The sequence below is a fragment of the Varanus komodoensis genome, unplaced genomic scaffold (genome assembly GCF_004798865.1).
Source record: "Varanus komodoensis strain SLA01 unplaced genomic scaffold, ASM479886v1 scaffold23, whole genome shotgun sequence".
NCBI lineage: Eukaryota > Metazoa > Chordata > Lepidosauria > Squamata > Varanidae > Varanus > Varanus komodoensis.
The window spans coordinates 12,321,883-12,344,634 of NW_025335627.1; the positions used below are offsets into that span (position 1 = coordinate 12,321,883).

Sequence of the window (22,752 nt, forward strand, 5' to 3'; positions counted from 1 at the left end):
TGAATATTTTTAATCCTAGCAATGTACCACCTGTCTGCTATGAGAAGGAAAGTTGCAGCCCTGGAAGGTTATAAACAGTTGAAGTATATAAAATTAGTCTGTAAGATGACCGTGTCCAATAATCCATCCTTATTTGCAGAATCTGCAGGATTTCTATGCAAGTCCTCCCTTTGCTGGCTAGTTCTTTAGTTACCTTGCCCTGTTCTTAGTTTCAGTTTTCCTACAGGTTGAAAGGAAAGATGTAGTCTTCTTGGAATTACTTTTATAAATCTGCATGGACATTTTTGGCCTTCCACGATCTGAACATGAGCTGAAAAGTACATGAAGGTGTCTCTAAGCCATCCTGAGGCTTGTTGCAAAGGACGGCATAAAAATGTTTAAATAAATTAAATTAAATAACATTTAAACACTATTGTTCTTTATGAAGGCAAGGTGATTTTGGCTATTCCCCTATAATGGTCTGGATCATAACTTTCCTTCTGTGAATAGTACAGAGGCCATTCTCACAGAATGCTGCTTTCCCTGCCACCATCTTTCCTATGAAGCTCCTGCTCCTTTCCTGTGGGGGTCTGTGGACAGTTACAGCTGGAAAGTGAATTGGTACATAAATAAGGAGCAACTTACGGTCCAAGCCAATTTAATAGTAATGCTGAACTGCACCTGGATTGTGCCTTTCCAAAAGGTGCATTGCTAGCATCTATTTGATGGCTGATTTTGTTGATTTATTAGATTTATATCCTGCTCTGAGCTTTATCCCCACAACAATAATACTGCAAGGTAGGTTGGGCTGCGAGTTTGTGACTGACCCCAAGTCACTCAGTTGGCTCCTTGGCTGAGCAGGGACCAGATCTCCTGAGTCCCAGTCCCACGCCCTTAGCCACTAAACCACCCTGGATCTATGATAAGTCTCCAAGGACTTGGCTATACTATTACCAATTTAACACTAGTAAAACTACTAGGAAGTAGAGATGGATGGAAAGATCTGTTTCTGAATTGCATCACTTTTGCATGTGTTTATTCACAAGTCTCTTCTATCCCATTTCCACATAAATTTGATCAAAAACAGTAACCCATATAAACCTCCCAATTTAAATATGTTTTCAAACAATTTTTCTCAAAGTATACATCTCTAGTGGAGCACTGCTTTGCATCAACCAGTAAAGTGCAAAATCTGACATTCCAATCCAGAGTGTGGAAAAGGTCGGGTTGGGTGGTGTTGGAATTCAAAAAGATAAAATTTTCTGCGCATCCCTACATGCAAGTGACTTGAAATATTCATTAGTGAGTTCCAGTACATCAGGATGGTGTCAAATCTAGGGGCTGTTGATAAAAGTTAACCTTATGGGGAAGGTTGGGCTGCTTTTTTCATCTCTGGGGGAAAGACTGGCTGTTCTCAGTGGAATTTCCCTTCAGCTGAGCATATGTAGGTTCAACCTGTGTTGATTATCTAGTGATAATCAATTTTCTAGTTTCAGTGGGTATGACTGGATATAGAAAGGAGTCTATATTACTGCAATAAACTTAAAAAACTGGTTAGCTTGGAGGCAGCTGCTATATTTATACCATATTTAAAAGCAATAAGCTGGTGTCCTGGCTGTTTACCAGCCTAAACAGACAGTCTATTTTGGGTGAGGCAATATCATATCTCTTCACAAACTTCACAGGCTACTTTTATATCCAGGATGTTCCTGGAGGAAGCAACACTTGCTAGCATCCTGTGCCCAGGTCAAGAGTGCTGTTAAACAGCTCTGTGTTTGTGTGAAGGGCAGGCGGGTTGGTCACATCTTGTAATTTAGACATGGATTATTATTATTATTATTATAACATTTCTATGCCGCCCCTTGCCGAAACCTCGGGGCGGCTTACAACATGATAAAATACATTGAAATACAATAGTACATAATAAATTACCATTAAATATAACAATACAAAAAATACATTGATTTACAAATACAAAATTAAAATTATCAGTATAAAATAAAAATATAGGAGGAGAAAGAGAAGGAAGAAGAAGTTGCCCAGGCCAGATCATATGTTTTAACAATTGAAATGATGTTTAAATAAAAAGGTCTTTACCTGGCGCCGAAAAACCAGTAACGACGGTGCCAGGCGGACCTCTTTGGGGAGTGAATTCCATAGGTTGGGCGCCACCGCAGAGAAAGCCCTCCTCCGGGTACTTACTCTCCTAATTTCTTTCATGGAGGGTTCCTGGAGAAGGGACTCTCCCGCAGATCTCAAAGGGCGGTCGGGCATATATGCAAGACAGGTCACGGACTGTATCTCGTTAACTGTGCCTTCTATGGGCCAAATTGTAAACCATTCTAGGTCAGTATGGCTGTTGAACTATATATCAAAGAATAAATAAAGACATATTAAATTAAGCAATACAGTATTTAGCCCTTGTACAGCTGACTGCTTTAAAAAAGCTGGTATGAGTGTGCTTAGCTGGGGGCAAAGGGTTAATGCTTCCCTCTTCCCATAGACACATACTGGGGTCCGGGTCCAGGTCCAGGCAGGTCTTTTTTTCAAGTTAGCCATGCAAGGGCTAAATATGTATATAAATAATACCACATTCAGTTTGACCCCACAGCACACACAGGCTTTCATACAGAACTGTGTTTCTCACACAGGATTCCCAAGAATATCTGTTCTTGTGGGGCAGAGTCTGTAAAAAGAGAAAGAAAAGGCAATCCAGTCGTGAGAGGGCAAGGCTTCTGTGTGCTCCACCGTCTGTTACGACTCCCAGTTCGCTTTCCCTGTATACTGCTTCTGCATGTTGCTCCCACGGCTTGGATTTACCAGCCAGAGGCCTCCCCTGCTGCCCCCAGTCTGGGGGAAGCACTGCCCCCGTGCTGCCCTTTCAGAGGTGCTTTCCAGGACAAATGCTGGGTGTGGGGGGTGCGCTGTGGACAGCCTTTCTTTTTCAACCCACCCATGTGGGCGGGGCTTGGCCTTGGAGACCCTGCCCCCAGGAAACAGCGCCACTTGTGCTACTAAATCACCTGCTTTAGAGGCTGGTGTGGGATGAGCTATTGCGGGTAAGAAGAGGGAGCTGTTTGGCTAAGAATGTGAAATATACATTTAGTAATAAGTCAGTAGTAAATAAATAAAGCCGTGTTCATGCATGTGCATATGCTTGCTTGAGAAGTGATGGTGGCACAAGAAAAATACCTAAGGGGGCCTTATGTCCTCCATGAAGCCTTCCACACTACCTACGGTCTCATATATGTCCATCTGATATCACCTTCTACAAATGAAGGGTGCTTACTCTATGGAATTGTGCTCTTTTATTTTACACTCAACAAACATGCAAACTTTTAATTCTTTTAAATAACATGAGCAAATTTTAATACCAGGGTCAAATCTTTTAGGTACAGAAGCTGGATCCTCTGGAGGACAATTCCAGCATTTTACAAATAAGTTCCTAACTGAAACCACCCCTAGTCAGTTTATACAGTCCTTCAAACCAAGGAAGAGTAGTTTATATTTATTACACCTGTCTAAAATATTCAATGATACATATAAGTACTGTCCATAAATACTTCATTTCATGCTCAGCCCAAGAACAAGGAAAGACAAAGGAATATAGCATCTTTCTCATATGAGTAATTAACAGAATCCAGAAAACTGAATCAAGCTACACCATCCTATCCTTAATCCTTTTTTAAAAATCTCTCCCTCTTCCCTCATTCCCAATTTCAGCCCATCACCTCATTGTGGTCACTGCATGCCATGAAACCACCTATGGGCAACTCATCCAGGATTTTTGTCTCAGCAAGTTCAAATCCGACATGGAAACTCTCAGGAAGACGCTGTGGTGTGACTGGGATAAGACTTTGGGGTGAGTGCCAAATTGTCTTATCAAATGAGAATCAAAGGGGGATGTAAATACCTGCAAAATGGGGTACTGGATTTCAGGAATTCTGTTCAGGAAAACCCCAGTGTTAGGAGGCTTTTTCTGTTGTTGCTCCAGTTGAAGGGAACCCGTACACACACCTTGCTTCGGCTTGTCATATGAAATCTTCACAGCAGAAGACCTGCCACAGTACTGCAGATACGAATGTGAGCTGCCTTTATCCAGCGCTCTCTCGGCTTCCCCCATCTTCTAAATTCTGGAAGATAATCTAGCATCATCCTAATTTGTGTGTACAGTGTGAACCATGATTTTGTCAGATCAAATATCATGTATGCTGAAGAAATTTTAGTGTACTTTTTCAATATGTACATGCATCCAAAATGTCCAATTTGCCAGGCACACTCGCTTATTGAAGATCCTTGCAGGACCAGACCAAAGGCCTATCTAGTCTCACGTCCCCTTTCCCAAGGCAGCCAACCAGATGCCTCTGGGAGGTTCCAGACTGCTACTGGCTTCTGAAGGCATGCAAGCAGGCTGCTGCTGATGTGGAAGCAGCCAGAGGTCACCTTGTCCTTCATGAATTTGTGTGACCCTCTTTTAAAGCCCTCTAAGATGGTGAACCTCCTCACATCCAGTGAAAGCTGATTCCATAGTTCAGCTGTATTCTGTGTTAAGAAGTACATCCTTCTGTTTGTTGTTCCACTTTGTTTCCCAGGAGCCCTGAACTGTTCTCATGGTCTGTTCACTTCATCAGGTTTCCCTTGTAGGTCTCAGCATATGCTCTCAGACCATGAGCATATGGTAAAACAATAGAAGAGCCAGTGTGCAGCCAGATACGCTGGTCACAAGACAGCCATATAGATACATTTGGCTGGATTCACTGATGCCTTTAAGTGGGCAGTTAACAGTACAGCCCTATACATGTCTGCTCAGAAGTCCTTCAAGGAGATTTACTCTCAGTAAGTAGATACATGACTGCAGCCTAAGACTTTATTTCTTCAGGCTTTAGGCCGCAATCATATCTACAGCAACCTGGGAGTAAGACCCTTTGGACTGAAGGGGGCTTACTTCTGAGTGGGCACATATAGGGTTACAGTGGTGGCACATTTCATTCTTGCTTGCTATGTGATTTTTAAACTTGCTTTGGTGTGTGTTATTTGCATTGCCTCTCTGCGGTTGAGCCCTCTGGTTCTCACAGAAAAGGCAAAACAAACAAACAAACGATTGCTGAGCTGTGAAAATGGTATCCTGATTCTGAGATTAACTCCTTCTACTGGAAATCCTAAACTGATGGTTAATCTCCTCATACTTAGTTGAATCCTGAGGCCTGGCAACCCTGGATTACTCCTATGTTTATATCACATCCTGCACTGTACCTTTTTTTTTTTTTTTGTTTAAATTAAGCACCAGTTTTCTCACCTTACCTGTAACTTTCCTGGCCTTTCCAGGGGAAAGTTCAGCTAAATGATGGACTGCATGTCAGGCACCTGACATGAAATGCATGGAGGAGACTGCTCAGTCCCACGCAGCTCTGTCCGCTGCACTCTTGAGCCCACACCCGCCATTGCTGGCAAACTGGCAAAGCACTGCTGTTTCTGGCACAGACTGCTGCCAGGCCCTGGGAGCCTTCTTTGGTTGGTGCCCAGATGCAGACAACAAAATGGCAATCTTGCAATCCCACTTGAAGACTGTAGCTTGATCCCTGAAGAAAAAGAACTGGAAAAGTACTTGCAAAAAAACTTGAATTTTCAGCCTGGTGAAAAAAAAAATGTTTATATAACTGGACTGCTTTCCAGTCAGACTGGCTTCCGCAGGGAAGCAATGGGAGAGAACTTGTCTAATCATGTTGAAACAGTGATGCGTGTGATTCCAAATCCAGTGAAGAAACTCTCCCCTTAATAAAGAGATGCATACATGCATGAGGTGCTAAATCAATACTTGTGTAGGGGCCTGTCGGCTGTTGTAAGCAGGCCCAAATGTAAGGATCTCGTCCCAAATGTAAGGTTTTGTTCCATGGCTAATATGCTCCTTGGTGTGATCGTGAGGTCTGGAAATCTTTTAAGGGTTTAAGAAAAGTATGTAGATGCATTCCAGCTCCTATCGCCAGCAGGATCAGGAAGCGGTGCCTCACAGCTGTGCAACGAGCTGATCATTTTACATCAGAAACACATTTTAAAATGCAAGTGAAGCAGAGATGACATCTTGTACTCTGACACCTTGGATTAATGGTGTCTCCAGTGTCTGATCTCCCAAGTACAGTAGGGGGGAGTGAAGCACAAAGTGATCTGTTTTCATTGTACCTTTGCTGATTGCAGCTTGCTTGACCTGTGAGAAAACATGGTTAGTTTTGAATTTTTCTTGCTTAAAATAATATGGCATTGTAACATTTGCTCCTGAGGTAATTACACTGAGGTAATAATCCAGAGAGGCTGAACATAATCAGAATCTAACACTATATATGAAATTTTTATCACATATATATCCACCTTATGCCCGGGAAGTCAGGGCAACCTCCATGGAATTCCATGGCAGCACCCAGATCGCTTTGTTGCTGAAGGATGACAGCCCCAGGCAGTGTGAACCCATTCTCTTTCCTCAGGATGGAGAGGCCCAGGCGTGCCCTGCTCAGGCTGGCAAGCCATGGGTGCATTGCTCTGGTGAGGCATGGCCTATGGCTTGGCAGCACCAGAGTACTTCCCAGCCCCACATTCCTCATCAGTGCAAACAACAGCTGCTTGATTAAGAGATCAACCAAGAGTAATCTCGGTCCAGCTTCACTTACTTGTTCGGCCTCTTAGCATAGATGATGTGCCTGTGAATTCTCTGAATATTTATTTATTTAAAACTTTTGTATACCATCCACTACCAAATAGTCTTGGGATGGTCTTATTTTATTTATTTATTTATTTATTTAAAATATTTCTATGCCACCCCCATCGCAACAAAGCCTCGGGGTGGCTCACAAAGAATACATAAATGCATAAAAATAACAATACAACAAATAAAAAAAATTGTTTAAAAACCCCCGGTGCATTCTCGGCTAAAAATTTAAAATCCTATTAATTAAATAATTTAACAATTAAAGTAAGTTTTAAATAAAAAGATCTTAGCCTGGCGCCGAAAAACAAATAACAACGGCACCAGGCAGACCTCTCTGGGGAGCGCATTCCATAGATGGGGTGCCACTGCAGAGAAAGCCCTCCTCCGGGTACTCACCCTCCTAATATCTTTCATGGAGGGTTCCTGGAGAAGGGCATCTGTTGCTGATCTCAAGGGGCGAGAGGGCATATATGGGCGCAAGCGTTCCTTTAGATATCCAGGTCCCAAGCTGTTTAGGGTTTTATAGGTCTTAACCAACACCTTGAATCGGGAGCCAGTGGAGCTGACGGAGGACTGGGGTTATATGAGAACAACACCCAGTCCCCGTCAGCAGCCTGGCAGCTCTATTTTGCACCAATTGAAGTATCCGAACCGTCTTCAAGGGTAGCCCCACGTAGAGCGCATTACAGAAATCTAATCGGGAAGTTACCAGAGCATGTGTCACTGTCACCAGGCAGTCGTCTTACAATACAACAAAGTAAAGCATAGCATCAGGAACCACAGACCCATCCATTTTGCACAATGAACACTCCAAATGGCAGTGTTTGCAAGATATAACGTATATCATGGATGCACTTCGGCAGCAAAAACAGGAAGCTAGGAAAGAGCTTATCTAGTGGCAATTCTTGGCAGGAGTAAGTATCTTTGTGGGTGGTCTTGAGATCATGAATATCTGAGATGACGATGGTGATGATGATGATGATGGGCACCATCCAGTCATCTCCTCCCCTGGACATTTCCTTTCTCTTTTCCATCTCCCTCCCATTATGCATAATCCTGTGTGAAATGGTTCTCCATGAGAATCATGAGAATACAATAGATGGCAATGACTGCGTGAACTGTTTTTATTGGAATTCAGCTGAAGCAAGAGAAGCATTGGTTGAGCCGGCCCACGCTGGAATAACCATGTGAGATTGCATCATGTTGCTGCGACCCACTTCATTTTAACTTGACATGCAGCTGTTCCAGCTGGACCAAGATAAAAATACCCTCAGTGTGCTTAGGGCAACTATGCATCAGCACATATCTTTTCACCATTGTAATGCAGCATAGAACTGTGTGGCCTTGTTGGTATTTCTTTCTTCAAAATACTGTTGAGGAAATAAATGAGCATGCTGTAAAAAATGAAGAACTCCATACATTTGTTTGGAACTGGAGGTTTCAGTCTTCCCCTTGAAATCTAAATAACACAAAACATTCAGACATGATCACCAACACCAAGGAAAATATAGCAACATAGAAACAGTCAAAAGGGCCTCCTGAGCCATCTAGTCTGACCCCTGGCTCCAGCCGACTCTGCTCATGACATGCTCACCATGTGCATGCCTAGCCTATCCTTGAACACCCTCACCAATGGGGCCTCAACCACCTCCCATGGAAGCCCATTCCATGCCTTCAGGGTCGTAGCTGTCAGGAAGTACTTCCTGGCATCTAAATTGAACCTTGGTTCCCTGCGTTTTGCTCCACTGGAGCGCATCCTGCCCTCCTCTGCAGGGGAGAACAGACTTCCCATACATTTTATGTTGGAATTAGTTGTCCAAAGAATTATTTTCAAGGATAAATGTGTGAGCTAGAACCAGACAGGAATTGAGGACCCTGTGTAGGTCCCTGCAAAAGGTTCCTATGGAGAATCCGTTCCAACACAGATGGTAAGTGCCTGAAGGTAAACATCTCTGCCAGGAGACACAAGGGGTTCCGGCCTGGGTGGTCTGGAGCTACCTATCATAAATGGGATGTGACTGGCTTTCCACACATCAGAGAGCCTGTGTGGTACAGTGGCTAAGAGTGTGGGACTGGGGCTCAGCAGATCGGGGCTCTAGTCCCACTCAGCCACTAGGTGACCTTGGGCGGCCAGGCACTCACTCTCAGCCGAACTTACCTCACAGTTTTGTTGTGAGGATAAAAAGGTGAGGAGGGCAACCTTAAATGACCTTGCAAGAGGAATAAAGGAAGGATATAAATCAGTGTAATAATGACAGTCATACTATATGAGTTTTGTATATGTGCTGATCTGCTATGTGTTGGCCACTCCAATAGACATGACATAGCAGAACAGACAGAGAAGCTGTAATTCAATTAAAATTCTAATTTCATTTAAATCATTTAAAATTCAAATTTAATGAGTTATTTAACTTGCACTAACACAGTTTTTCTAAAGGTACCATCGCATGATGATTTTGCCTTTTTAAAGGATATTCTAAATAATATTCTCATGCTAAAATATCAACTATTAAAAATAAGAGCATGGTACTAGAATGGTGCCATCCAGAAAGGAATCATTATGAGAATGTGCACACACACACAGAAATGCTCTTTGACTTCAGTGACCATTTCACATAAAGTCTGAAAGACAGAAGAACCACAACAAAAAGATAGGAAAACACCAGTTTCATGATGATGTCATGTAATGCCCTATAAAAATGAGTGAACAAAGCACTGGTATTTCAAAGCAAATAGAAGCACTCTTAAGAGGGAGTAATTTTTATAACAAAAATTATAATTGGCCCAGTTTAATTAAAATGACACATAATTCAAACTGCCTTCAGGAGACTTGAATTGTTTTTAAAAAACTCATGTTTCTTCACTGGAATTAAGATCCAAGTGCCATTTTACTATGAGATATGGTTGGTTGTTCCATCAAATTTATTTTGCTGCAGACATCCTCATAAGCCTTTTGTGCAGTTTGTTTTCTCCAATAGACATCATGGTATTATCAGCCCTCCGAGAGCCTGGGTGTAAGCCTACCAAATATCACGGAATGAAAACAAACCAAAAATAGCACAACTATCCAGAAGGCCCAAGCAAGATCCAACAGTTGGTTGCTGTTGTATCCTAATACTCATTGGTATTCAGTATTACCATCTGCCTGTAACTGGTCTGTTAATATCATTCAGTTGGGTTTTTTTCTATTTTTGCCCACAGCAATATAGAAACCTTTACTATACTCACTTCACATGGCAAAAATTAGAAATACAAAGATTGCTGTGGTGCTTAGAGCAGGGGTGCACCTCCTCTTTCAGCCTCCAGGCACAAGCAAGGCTTGCTTCAGTGTCTGCTGTTCCTCTGCCCACCATCCGACCCACGCTCTCTCTCCACCGGGGGTGGGAGGGAGAAAAGCCCACCTAGCCCAGACTGCTCCTGCCCACAGATTCAAGCTAACACTTCAGACCCTTTTCCTCCTAAGCCATGCTATGGAACTGCCAGGGCAGTCAGTGGCCAGGAGGAACAACAAAGGATTTGGCCATTTCGGCTAGAATGCAACCAGAGTCTGAGAAAGACTGATGTCAAAATCAAATATCCAGTTTACTGCTGTCCTGCTATCAGTTTTGTACTATGAGCTGCAGGAGTTGGCTTTCTGACAATTGGCCAGCAAACTTAGGGGCATTTCCCCTCCTTCCCTGCCCACATACAATAACTGGGACAACAGCAGAAGATACAAACCGCCACCCATAAACTCATACATAAATGACTGTGGGGATTCAGCCTAATTAAATCTGTTCTTGATACCACAGGATTTTTCAGAAAGTAATCACTCCACAGTGTATGCTTTAGAAAAAGATTTGCATTAAAATACTGAAAAAAGTCTGGGAATTTGCCACTCTATCTAACCTGAAATGGAAACAACATTTTGTTTAAGAGTAACTGATCTGAAAGTAAGCCAGTTTGTGCAAAGTACTTGCAAATTACATTTCTCTGTGTATTTTTTTCAGGCTGGGGGAAGGAGTGTTGAGCAAGATGCTGTTTGTGGATTCCCCTTTTTGCCATTGTTACTGCTGCGCCTTTGGCTGCCATCCTCCCTGGGCCTAAGCTACACAACCACCTCTCACAGAGATGGGCAGCTTTTGGTCCTGCAAATGTTTTAGCCTACAACTCCCATCAGCCCTCACCACTGACTGTGCTGGCTGCTCCTGATGGTGTTGCCCATCTCTTGCCTATAGGGAAAGCACTGTTCTCTCCTCCTCCTTTTGCTGCCTGCATACGCAGAGAGATGGCTGGCCCTTAGGAGACTTCTGAGGTCGGTCGAGCCCTCCTCCATAAAGGTGCCCAACAGCACCTTGTAAACTCGTGACATGGGCCCTCCTAGTCAATCAACCTAATCCAGCATAAGATGGGAATGGAGAACCGTAATTCTGTCTATGGATCCTCACTGGATCAGGGCTCCTTGCAGTGGTTGCCTCCAAAGGTGCAGCATTGTCTTCACCTTGTCTATCTTGGACTGTTATCTAGCTCTGGTTTGTAGGTTGCAGGTGCTTTCATGTATTCATGAGGCAGGATTTGCAAATGTCCTTTTTTGTAGGTACATGTTCAGAAGAACCCAAACCCATTTAAATGAGGGGATTCATTATGCTGTTTTATTTTTGTGGTTGCATGACAACAATTTAAAAAGAGAGTTTGGCTGAGTAATTATTCCAGCAAGGCTATTTAGATTCCATTTTGAATAGATGGTGAAGACAATATGATTAATATGGAAAGGGAAATACAGGGGTTTTGGGAGGCTGTTCAGCAGAGACCAAACATTCTCTAGGCTAGCCATTAGAGCTGTTTGTCCTTGGGTCTGTTCATACCTCATGACATCCCATGGGGCTTAATTTATTTGTGGAGACTGTTGCCTTGTGCCAGGTGCCTGCAGAGGTGTGGTTTGTCAAGTTGTGCAAATCCAGGGGCTCCCATGCCCTTAGACAACTCATGGCTTCTAGGGTGATTTGAGAGCTGGCTAGATATGCATCAGATGACAAGCTGTGGAGCAGCCAGTGGAGAAAGCATTGTACTATTAGGTGATCTCAGTGTGATTACCCTACCTTAAACTTGATAAATATGTTCTTACATAATGTCCAGGTGGGGGCAGCGCCGGACTGATCATGAAACTAGCTAGGGGGCAGTTCCGGACTTAATCCTAAGAGGCACCACCTGGAACCCAGTGTGAAAACTGAAGTGGAACTAGGACACTCATTTCCTGCAAAAGGAACTTCACTAAATAAGGGAATTTGCACAAGGAAGTAGGAGGGAAATGTCCAGTGAGGCTTCAAAGCAGTAATAGGAATTTAGCTATAATACATGCTTCAGGTCAGGAAAGGTACCGCAAAGTCCAAAAAGTCTCCAGGGTGCCCTTCCTTTGCATGATGTTGTAAGCCGCCCCGAGGCCTCGGCAAGGGGCGGCATAGAAATGTTTTAATAAATATTAAATAAAATAAATAAAAAATAAATAAAATGATCCAGAGTTTCTTCCATTAGTGAGATGGCAATAAAAGGGCCTTCTATGCTGCTAAGGCAGTTAAGGGGTAGAATTCCTTGTGACCATTGGTCTTCCGTGTTTGTTCATTCATTTGTTCTTTCACTTGTAGGAGAGGTCTTTTATGAAACCACAATTTCAGTTTAACAAAGATTAGCGGGGGAGTGTGTCAATAAACATTTCAGACATCTCTGTCAAAGGAAGCTGGAAAAGTGAGGTGTTGGTCCTGGCAAGATGGTCTCCTGCCCCGAGTAACTTCACCCATTCATAACTGCAAACTGCAACAGACCAGTTTCTGGGGGCTTGTAGCTTAACTAAGCACAATTTATGTGCTAAGCACAATTTATGCCATAATGTTAAATAGGGGCAAGCATAGTGCTCTTTCAAAAGCAAAGCCAAGCCAAGCCACACTTTTAATCATTCATAAGTTGTTTCTTTGAGTTGCATACTGGATATATCATTACATTTTGTGGCTTAGTTATGTTTATAAATAGAGGTTCATCCTAAAAACATATCAGAAGGCATGAAAGTCACTCTACAGTTTTTTTGCATGGATACTTTCCTACTGAGACAGATGTTGCTATTTCCAGCACTTTTTGGACTCTTGCCTTTCCTGGTTCCAAGGCACTGCTGTTAAGCCATGCTCCTGTAGGTCATATATCTCTTAGTTCTGAATCCCATCCCAAGGGTCTTTCACTGGATAAGAAACACACAAACAGAGCAAGTGGTCTCCTGGACCATCTAGTCAGATCCCTGGCTCCAGCCAGCTCCACTCATGACATGCCCATCATGTGCATGCCCAGCCTGTCCTTAAACACCTCACCAATGGGGATTCTAACCACCAGGAAGTACTTCCTGCCGTCCACCTTAAATCTTGGTTCCCTGATTTTTGCTCCATTGGAATGTATCCTGTCCTCCACCACAGGGGGAAAAAGGTCACGAGCTACCTCTGCGTGACAATTCATGTACCTGTATGTCACCAACAGATCCCCTCTGAGTCTTCTCTTCTCCAGGCTGAAAAGACCCAGTTCCCTTCGTGTCTCCTCATATGGCTTACCCTGCAAACCAGCCACCATCCCTGTGGACCTTCACTGCATCAATTCCAACCTTGCTATATCCCTCTTGTAATGAGGGGCCCAGAGCTGAACACAATACTCCAGCTGTGGGTGCACCAGAGTTGTATAGAGTGGCAAGATCTCTCTTGATCTAGAAGTCACATTTCTGGCTGTGCATCCAAGGGTGGTGTTCACCTTATTGACTGTGGCATCACACTGCTGACTCATGTTTAGCCTGCACTTGACCAGTACCCCAAGATCCTTTTCATAGCCACTTGTCCCCTAACATGAATGCATTCCTATGCCCCAAGTGCAAGACCTTGTACTTATCTGCATTGAATGCTATCCTGTTGTCCCCCGCCTACTTCATAGTCTGTCCAAATCTTTGGGATCCAGAGTACCTGCTCCTCACTTGTGGCCACTGCCCCCATTTTAGTATCATTTGCAGATTTGATCAGCAGACTGGTCACCCCCTCTTCCAGGTCATTGATGAAAATATTGAACAGGATTGGTCCTAGGACAGAGCCCTGGGAGACCACACTCATCACCGACCACCATCCCAATGATTCCCCACAAAGAGTTACCCTCTGCTTTTGGTCTGCCAACCATGCCCTTATCCAGGGGTCCTCAAACTACGGCTCGCAGGCCAGATATGGCCCGCCAAGGTCATTTACCCAGCCCGCCTCAGAGCTTTCGGACTTGTTCAGAGATAACGATCTCCAAATGAGTCTGAAAGCTCAGCTGTCACAGGTGTACTCTGAAACTCTGTTTCGGAGACTAGCAGAGAGCTGGCTCACACGCCAAATTGTGACAGCTCCCTTCAACTGCATGTGCTCTGGGTCTCTCTGCTAACTCTGGCTAGCTCCTGCTGCTGTGCTGGTCTTGCCTGCAGGAATTGCACATGCACCAGCTCTTCCCCCTATTGCATGCATGTGTCGGCTCTGAATACAGAAGAGAGGAGCAAGAATACAGAAGAGAGGAGTGGATATGGAACCAGACATTGACCATCTCATTAGCCAAAAGCAGGCCCATACTTCCCATTGAAATACTAATAAGTTTATGTTGATTAACATAGTTCATTTTATTGTTTTTTCCTGGTTTTTTTGCACTACAAATAAGGTTTGTGCAGTGTTCATAGGAATTTGTTCATATTTTTTTCAAACTATAGTTTGACCCCCCCAACAGTCTGAGGGACAGTGAACTGGCCCCTGTTTAAAAAGTTTGAGGACCCCTGCCCAAATCCATCAGACAGTGCTTTGGTGCATCCCAAAATCCTCAGTTTCTCAACCAGGATCTCCTGGGTCACTTTGTCAAAGGCCTTGCTGAAATCCAGGTAAGCCACATCCACCACATCCCCCCCTTCTAGGAGTCTTGTCATAGAATTCCAGAATTCCTGTTTGTCTGTCAGGACCTCTTTTTGCCGAAACCATATTGCGTCCCTTCACTATCTAGGGAAAACATTTTAGTTTATCACTGTCTAGTACTTGCTAGAAGAAGCGGCCTTAAGAAGGTGGAGCTATTTCCAAGGCTGGGGGCAGGCGAGGGCCCAGATCTCAACGGGCCAGGTGTGTGTAACGCCTGGTCCTCCAGGCCCTGCCCAGGCCTAGCTGCAGTTAGTTAGCCAGGCTTCAGTGTGCCCTGCTCCCAGAGAAAGCTCTCCTTCTGAGGAGCTCCTGCTTTTGAGGAGGCTCTTTCTGAGTGTGCTTTTTCTCGGCCTGCCCTGCCTGCGTGCCCGGGGGCTCACAGGCAGTGTGACCTTCCACGCTTAAACTACAAGTGAGCTAGCAACTCTTCCAGGTCTTCTGTTGCCCAGCAGGCCACCGTCCCGAACGTTGTAGTGTCCCACAGGTTCTCTAGTGCATAGTCCTGGACTTAGGGTGCCCCACAAATTAATCACTGGGGTCTTCAACTGAGGATGAATCAACTGAATGGTGACCCTGATTACATTATTCATAAATGGTTGCATTATCTTACCAAACCAGTGTGTGGCAGAGACCATCTTGAAAACGACATCCCTCTTTCTTCAATCCTGCCTCCTGTTTTGGATGCTAAAACTGCCAACCCCTTTTCCAGTTCATTGGTGGAATAACTACCAGTCACAGCCTCAACCTATGCCTGGTTCCAGGAATCCCATCCCACCCAACTACACCCAGCCCTGGGAGACCCGTACTGACTAGCTGAACAAAGTAAAGCAGACTGTTTACAATCTTGCCTGAAATTACTAGCTAATCGTACTACTCCAACTAGAATTATTGAAATACATACCTGCAAACAGTGGTGCTATTGTTCCTTCATGATTTCTTGTTTGCTGTGTCCCCAGACTCAGCTGTTATTGCACCTTCTAATTTCAGTTAATAATTATATAATGACTTACATACCTATGAAACACAACAATATTCAAATATATGACAGCCTGTCAAGATGGTGAATATATATTTGGTCATCAAAAGAATTAATGGAACATTTAAAAATACATACTGGAATAAAAATAATCTTTTACACAGCATTGTGATTTCAATATATCCCTAGTTTTGATTTTATGCAGGAGCTAAAGAAGATTTAAGCATTTATTCTCTTTGAAATACATTTCTTTGAAATTGGATTATGCAAAGTAATCAGATTCTAGTTCAAAAAAGGAAAGAGAAAGAGAAAGAAGGGAATAATATGGATTTGACCAATGCGTTGTGTATGAAAATATTTGATTTAAATTTAAATTCAATTTAAAACTTCCAATAAAATTTTACCAGCCTTGTGTCAGGAATGAGTCACCAACGTGCAGCACTGAAATTAGCGCATTATCAGCTAGCCTAGAAAGTGCTCAGCAGAAGTGTGCAGATCACAATATTTCATCCAAATGAGAGACAAGTTTATAGAGAGAGATAAATGGAAGCAAGGAGCAATGGCTGATACAAGAATAGACTGGAATAAAGCAGACTGTACTATAAGAAGCACGTTCCCACATCTGTAGCACATGCCTTCCTTCAGTGTTGCTGTCAAAGCTTTTCAAAAATAATATATTCATTTCCCATTTATTTCTGTTCTTATTTATTTATTTAAAACTTTTTTACCCCATCCACCATTTTAGCATCTCAGCATGTTTTCCCTTCTTTTGTTCAGTTCTTCTGATTCACTCCTACTAGCAGTCTGCAAAGGAGTGATACATAGATACAAGTTATTCTCACACCACAGCTTTTAGTCATGTTTTAAGGTAATAACAACAGCAGGGTGGTTTAGTTTCAGTTTAGAAAGAGTGGTTTTGCAAGCCATCTATACTGCTCTCTGTAATCATAGAATAGTGGAGTTGGAAGGGGCCATGAAGACCATCAGGCCTAATCCCCTGCTCAGTGCAGGACTCCCAATTAAACCATTCCACTCAGAGGACTGTCCATTTTCTTTTTGGTGTTTCTAGTGCAGGTGACTTCTCTAGACAGCTGGTTCCACTTTCGTCTTGCTCTGACAGTGAGGAAGCATTTCCTGATATCTAGTCTGAATCTAGATTGTTGCAACTTGAACTGATTATTCTGTCCTACACTCTGGCATCAGCAAGAAGAGATCTTGACCTTCCTCTTTGTGACAGCCTTTGAGGTACTTATAGAGGGATATCATGTCCTCCTTCGGTCTTCTCTTCTCATGGCTGAACATGCCCAGTTCTCTCAGTCTCTCCTCTTGGGCACTGTTTCCAAACCCTGGATCATTTTTGTTGCCTTCCTCTGGATCCTTTCTGGTTTTTCTCCCTCTTTCTGCATCTGGTGCCCAGAAATGGACACAGTAATTCTAAATGATGTCTGAGTGGTGAAGAGTATAGGGGAACTATTACTTCTTGTGATTTGGAAGTAATACATCTGTTATTGCATTCCAAAATCATATTTGCCCATTTTGCAGCTGCATAGCATTGTTGGTTCATAGTTAGCCTGTTGTCCACAATAACACCAAGGTCTTTTTCTTTTTCAGTTCTGTTGAGCCACATATTCCCCATCTTGTATCAATGCATTTGGTTTCTTCCTCCTAGGTGGAGGGCTTGGTATTTGTCCCTACTGATATTCATTCTGTCTTTCAGGGTGTGCACTATTATACCCAGTTTTGTATCATCTGCAAGTCTGATTATCTTTCCTTGTTCTTCCTCATCTAAGAAATATGTTGAATAGCACTGGGTCCAGGACTGAACCCTGCGGCACCCCACTAGTTACCTCCCTCCAGTTTGAGAAGCTGCCACTGATGAGCATTATTTGTGTCTAATTTAGCAGCCAGTTTTGGAGACACTAGATAGTTTTTCTATCTAGTCCACTTTTTGTTAATTTGCTTATCAGGATGTTGTGGAACACTATGTGGAAAGCTTTGCTAATGTCAAAGCGGATTATGTCCACGGTGTTTCTGCTGTCCATTGGGAGGTTACCCTAATTTAAAATGAGATTAAATTAGTTTGGCACAATTTATTCTTGATAAATCCAAGCAAGCATTTATTAATCACTCCATTTTCTTTGAGGTGCTTGCAGACTGATTTTTTAATAATTTTCTCCAGAATTTTTCCAGGAATTGATGTCACACTAGCTGGTATGTATTTCCCAGGTTCATTCTTTCCCCCTTTTTTATGGATAGGGACCGTGTTAACCCTCCTCCACTCATCTGGTCCTTCTCCTGTTTTCTATGATTTATCAAAATTCCTCCACCAGCCTTTTTATGACTCTGGGATGAAGTTCATTGGACCCTGGAGATTTGAATGTGTTTACCCCATCTAGGTATTTCATGACCATTTGTCTGCCAATCTTGGGCTGCCATCTTTCACTTCCAGCTTGAACTTTTTATTATTATTATTATTATTATTATTATTATTATTATTATTATTATAACATTTCTATGCTGCCCCTTGCCGAAACCTCGGGGCGGCTTACTTCCTCTTGGTTTTAGATTTCCTTGTGGGAGAAGACTGGAGTGAAGTGGGAATTGAGTGCTTCTGCCTATTCCCTGTTGTCTGTTATCACTCTGCCATCCACTTTAAGTTGTTGAACAGCTTTCTCTTTCTCATGTCTTTTGTTCTGGATGTATCTGAAGAAGGCTTTCTTGTGTTCTTAGCATCCCTTCCTATTCTCAGTTCATTTCCTGCTTTAGCCTTCCTGATGCTGTTGCTGCAATTCCTTGCTATTCTTCCTTTGTGACCTGGCCCTGTTTCCACTTCCTGTACATGATCTTTTTTTTTTCTTTCAGGCTGTCACTTAACATTTTGTAGAGCCACATGGGCTTCCTCTATTGTCTTCTACATGTTTTTCTTGTTGGAATTTTTCATAGTTGTACTTGGAGAATCTTCTTTTTTTCAAGATTTCCCGTCCCTCTTGGACTCCTTTTCCCTTAAGAGTAAGTTACCATGGCACCTCACTTATCTTTGTTCTGAGTTGGTTAAAGTTTGCTTTCTTGAAGTCCAGGGTATGTGCTTGGCTGCAGTTAACTTGATGAATGCATCAAGTAGACCACAATAGAAATCTCACGGACTATTTCATTTATAAAGGAGTCTGAGATGATCACTGGCTTGTAAATCAATTGACTCCATCTGAAAAAAGTTACTTGCATCTTCTGGTGCTACTTCAGATGGATTCTGAAACATTTCCTTTCCATGCTTATAGAAATCAGTGAACCTGTTCTAGAATTCCACCTGCAATAGGTTCAGTGCTTTGATGTGTCTTTTAACATTGAATTGTAAATTCCTGTTCTTCTCAAATTTTAGTTCATTTTCGATTTTCTGAGTCAAATGGAACCTATTCCCAGGTAAATTTATATTGGATCATAGGCTAAAGGCACAATCCTATGGCCTCTTGAAATCATTTGGGAGACCATAGGCTTTTCTTAGTCTGGTGATCAGCAAGGTCCTCCAGCCTTGGTGTTTGAAGTACAAGGGCTGAATCCCCACCCTCCCCTACCCCGTCAGAGCCAACATGGAACATGGAAATGTGCTGGTTGCCCCCCACACAACTGGGCTTTGCAGTGGGGAAAAAGGAGGTGTTGGGAGGGCAAGGAGGGGAGGAGGCCGGTTCTGCAGAGTTGTGCTGATTCCAGCTGGTGCTCCATGCTCCTTCCTTTCCCGCTGTCTGTCCAAAATGTTTCCAGCCCTCTAGATAAAATGCAGGGTGAGAGGTATGCCAGTGGCAGAAAACTCTGCTGCTGCTGTACCTCACACCTTGCATTGAATCCTTGTAGGCCTCCATGTTCTTACAGGATTTGTGAACAACTGTCAAGAGGGTGAAAAAATTGCACTCTAAATGTGTTAACTGGTTTGATTCAGATAGCATGTTCATTGAAGCAGGAAATAGCAGCTGAATGAAATAATCAGATTTGTAAAACTTTGGAACAACAATATTTGCCTTGAATAGTAAAAATTGCAGGTGATTTAATTAGTGAAATTACTTCTGAAAGTATTTTGGGTGAAAAGAGGTGGGTGAGTATAAGTGCTGAAGATGGCATTCATTCTGAAATACATCTGCTCATAAATAATCTTTTCATCAATGCATCATGTCTCAGTAGAACAAATGTGATGTGCTTTTTGCTAGAGTGGGACTGGCTCTTGGTAAAGCTTATTTTGGAAACCAGTGTTTATGCTTTGGCATCCTGTAACCCCCCCGCCCCTCTTTTACCCAAATGGTTGCTGAGAAACAGTTGTTTGGAAACACATGCGATGGATGAAAAATGGGTTGGAGATGGATCTGCCTGAAGCTTCTCATGATCTGGTGCTGAAACATCTACATTCGGATCCTTCCTTCCTCCACCTTGATCCCATTTCACATTAGTGCTAGTGATGCAATTTAATGCTAGTGCTCCATTTAATAGAATTTTGTTTCATTATTTCACAAGGTATATTTGCAGCATATGCAGAATGGAACAAACTTTGTTAGGGAAGACAAAAGGAACAGTAATATGCAAATGCAAGGAGAATGCCTTGATGACAACTCCAAAAAGATAACACACCCTACGTAATAGGCTGCTTTTAAAATAGACCAGATGTTACTAGGACCTCTCAAAATCAACTTCATTTTTTCTAACCTGCTAGCAAGGATCATTGAAATAATACACAGCTATTCTACACAATATTACTTTGGTTGTGATGGAGACATTCAGCCCCCATGTTTCCTGCTTTGGCCAAAATGATGTGCAGCAGCTGGCACAGTTGTGTCTCACTCCCGTTTTAAGTTATGTTGCTGAAGAGGGGAATGCTTCTGTAGGGATGCCACAGGAATAATGAAGGCAAACCTAGATTTCAGGAGTGTCATGATTCCTATAGGTGATACTTTCAGAAGTACAGTAAAGTTGGTTCCAAGCACTCTGCAATGCCCTGTGAATCAGAGATGGAGAACTGAGGGTCCTCCAGATATTTTTGCCTACTCTTAGACACATATAAGGCATCAAAACTTTAGGCAAACAGCTGTATGAACATGCCATAACATATAAGAGCTGCATACACAGTGGTGGTGATGCAAAAAATCCCCAAGCCGTATAGATAGTGTGAGATAATTATGGTAGGGGATAGCTAAGGGAACAAAAAGATTACCAGGCTTAGTAAAATAGTTTATGCATAAGTAAATTTTGGGAAGTATGTCTATGTGCTAGTAAAGTTGTTTGTACTCCAGAAAAGGGAGAAGTTTAACAGATTTTTTAATGTACCTTTTTTAGATAGATTTTTCAGCACAACATACAGAGGAAGGATGTTGAAGGAGAAGCTGGGGACTTTTCAGATTTATCTGGAATTTGTCAAAATGTTGGTAATGTTTTCAGAAGGTATTTAGAGTAAGGGGCTGAAGGAGGCTAAGGGTGCCATCCAGTATGGCTGTCTGTAACGCTCTGAAGTTGGAGGCTTACAGGCATCCATGCATGCAAGGATTGCCTCCATGCATCTCCTGCCCTGCAAAAGACATAGCTGGTTCTGGCTATCAATGTCTTTTGCTCCTGCTTGTGAGGAGAAACTGCTGAGCCACCACCAGCGTTCCTAGTATCCCAGGACCCCTCATGCTGTCTCTAAAATGGCACTCACTGCTTTGGAGCTGCGGCCAGTGTGGAAAGAAGCACGCCAGGTGGAGGGAGGGCGTTCCACAGTTGGCATCCCAGCTCCAACCCTGGAATGCATTTGCAAAGTTGGAACTGGGGCTTCCACATACCCCATGGTCATTCAGCCTCTAGCAGCCTAGTGGGCTTATCTACATTCTGTATTGGGGCATCAAAGGCCTGGCGGGAACACAGGAGTTTTGCATCTTAAGTATTGCAGCTTGTCACTGTTGGGACAGCTTCACTAGCTTCCTGTGCATTTCTGAGTACAGCTCAAGCTGCTGTGCCGCCATTTAAAGCAATATTGGTTGTGACTAGATTATTCAAGGACAACATGATTCTGTGCAAAACTGCATGTGGTTCAAGATTATCTGGTGAGGGCCCTTCTTTGGATTCTTCTGCCTGCCCACAGAGGTTAGGTAGGAGGTGGCTGAGAAACTGGCCTTTTCTGTAGCGGCACAGCATCTCTGAAATCTCCTCTTCAGGCTTGTTTCTTCAGGCAGGGATGGGGCACCTCGGCCCAGTGCCCATCCCTGGCCCTTTCAGTTGACCATGCAGCTGTGTTTTAACCCCAAAGTCTTGGTCCAACCATAAAGCCTCACTTTAGATTTGAACCATCTGTGTCAAAGATGAAATACAGTTTATGGAATACAGCAATGAGATACAGATGCAGAATATATGCAAGCAAAAGCAAAAGCTTGTATTCCCTTTTTCCATGGCCATCCTGATTCACTGCATAAGCCAGGGAACATTCCACGGGTTTTTCAAAGTTGCTTGGGCAAGTAGCACTTCACTTCCTTTCCCCAAGCTGCACAATAATCATCTCTTGCCATGAATTTTGCAGAACTACAGACTATCTCAAATGTCAGGCCCTATCCTTCCCCCATTGGCCCCACACTTTCTCCTTCTGTCCTGTCCACCGCTTGAATGCAGCCCATGGGGGTGATTCCTAAGTTGGACCTGGTCCTCAGGCTGGAGGGGGCTCCCCACTGCTACACTGGTGCCTAGGTAAAACTTTTACTCATCCTGGTCTTTTAGCTCAGTATGTCCTGTATGTTTTTGTTGCAGGATATGTTTTGTCTGACTACAATTGAGACAGAAGACAAACGCAAGCTTTAGACAGGAACTTTCCTTAATATTAACAGGCATCTTCTTACAATTTAAGTGGGCAAAGTAGAGGCAAGGAAAACGAAAACTGGCACCCCAGTTCCCTGCGCGCATGAACCATTTAGAGCAGAACCATATGCACATTTGGGCAGAATAAGGTCCTGCATTTCTGAGCACTCCCCACCTCTCCAAATAGCGGTTTTTAGTATCTGTTACTTACTCCAGCTATCTTGAAGAGCTATTTTTGCTTGATTGGGATTTACCACACTTTATAGTCCGTTACTGCCTTATTCTTGCTTTTGTCTGTGTGTTTTTTAATTGTTGTACATATGTTATACTTTACTTTAGTAAGCCACTTTGGCCAGTTTTGGAGAAGCAAATGT

At 43.0% G+C, this 22,752-nt stretch overlaps 1 protein-coding gene across 8 annotated transcripts in view; it reads left to right on the forward strand.

Moving 5' to 3' along the window:
* Positions 1–22,752, forward strand: part of LOC123024263 (receptor activity-modifying protein 1-like) — a 110,794-nt gene that overhangs the window by 63,231 nt on the left and 24,811 nt on the right. For all 8 annotated transcript variants that reach the window (XM_044431771.1, XM_044431770.1, XM_044431767.1 and 5 more), the window contains one exon: positions 3,703–3,841. In XM_044431771.1, the coding sequence (XP_044287706.1) occupies positions 3,703–3,841 (139 nt within the window). The remainder of the gene's footprint in view (positions 1–3,702; positions 3,842–22,752) is intronic.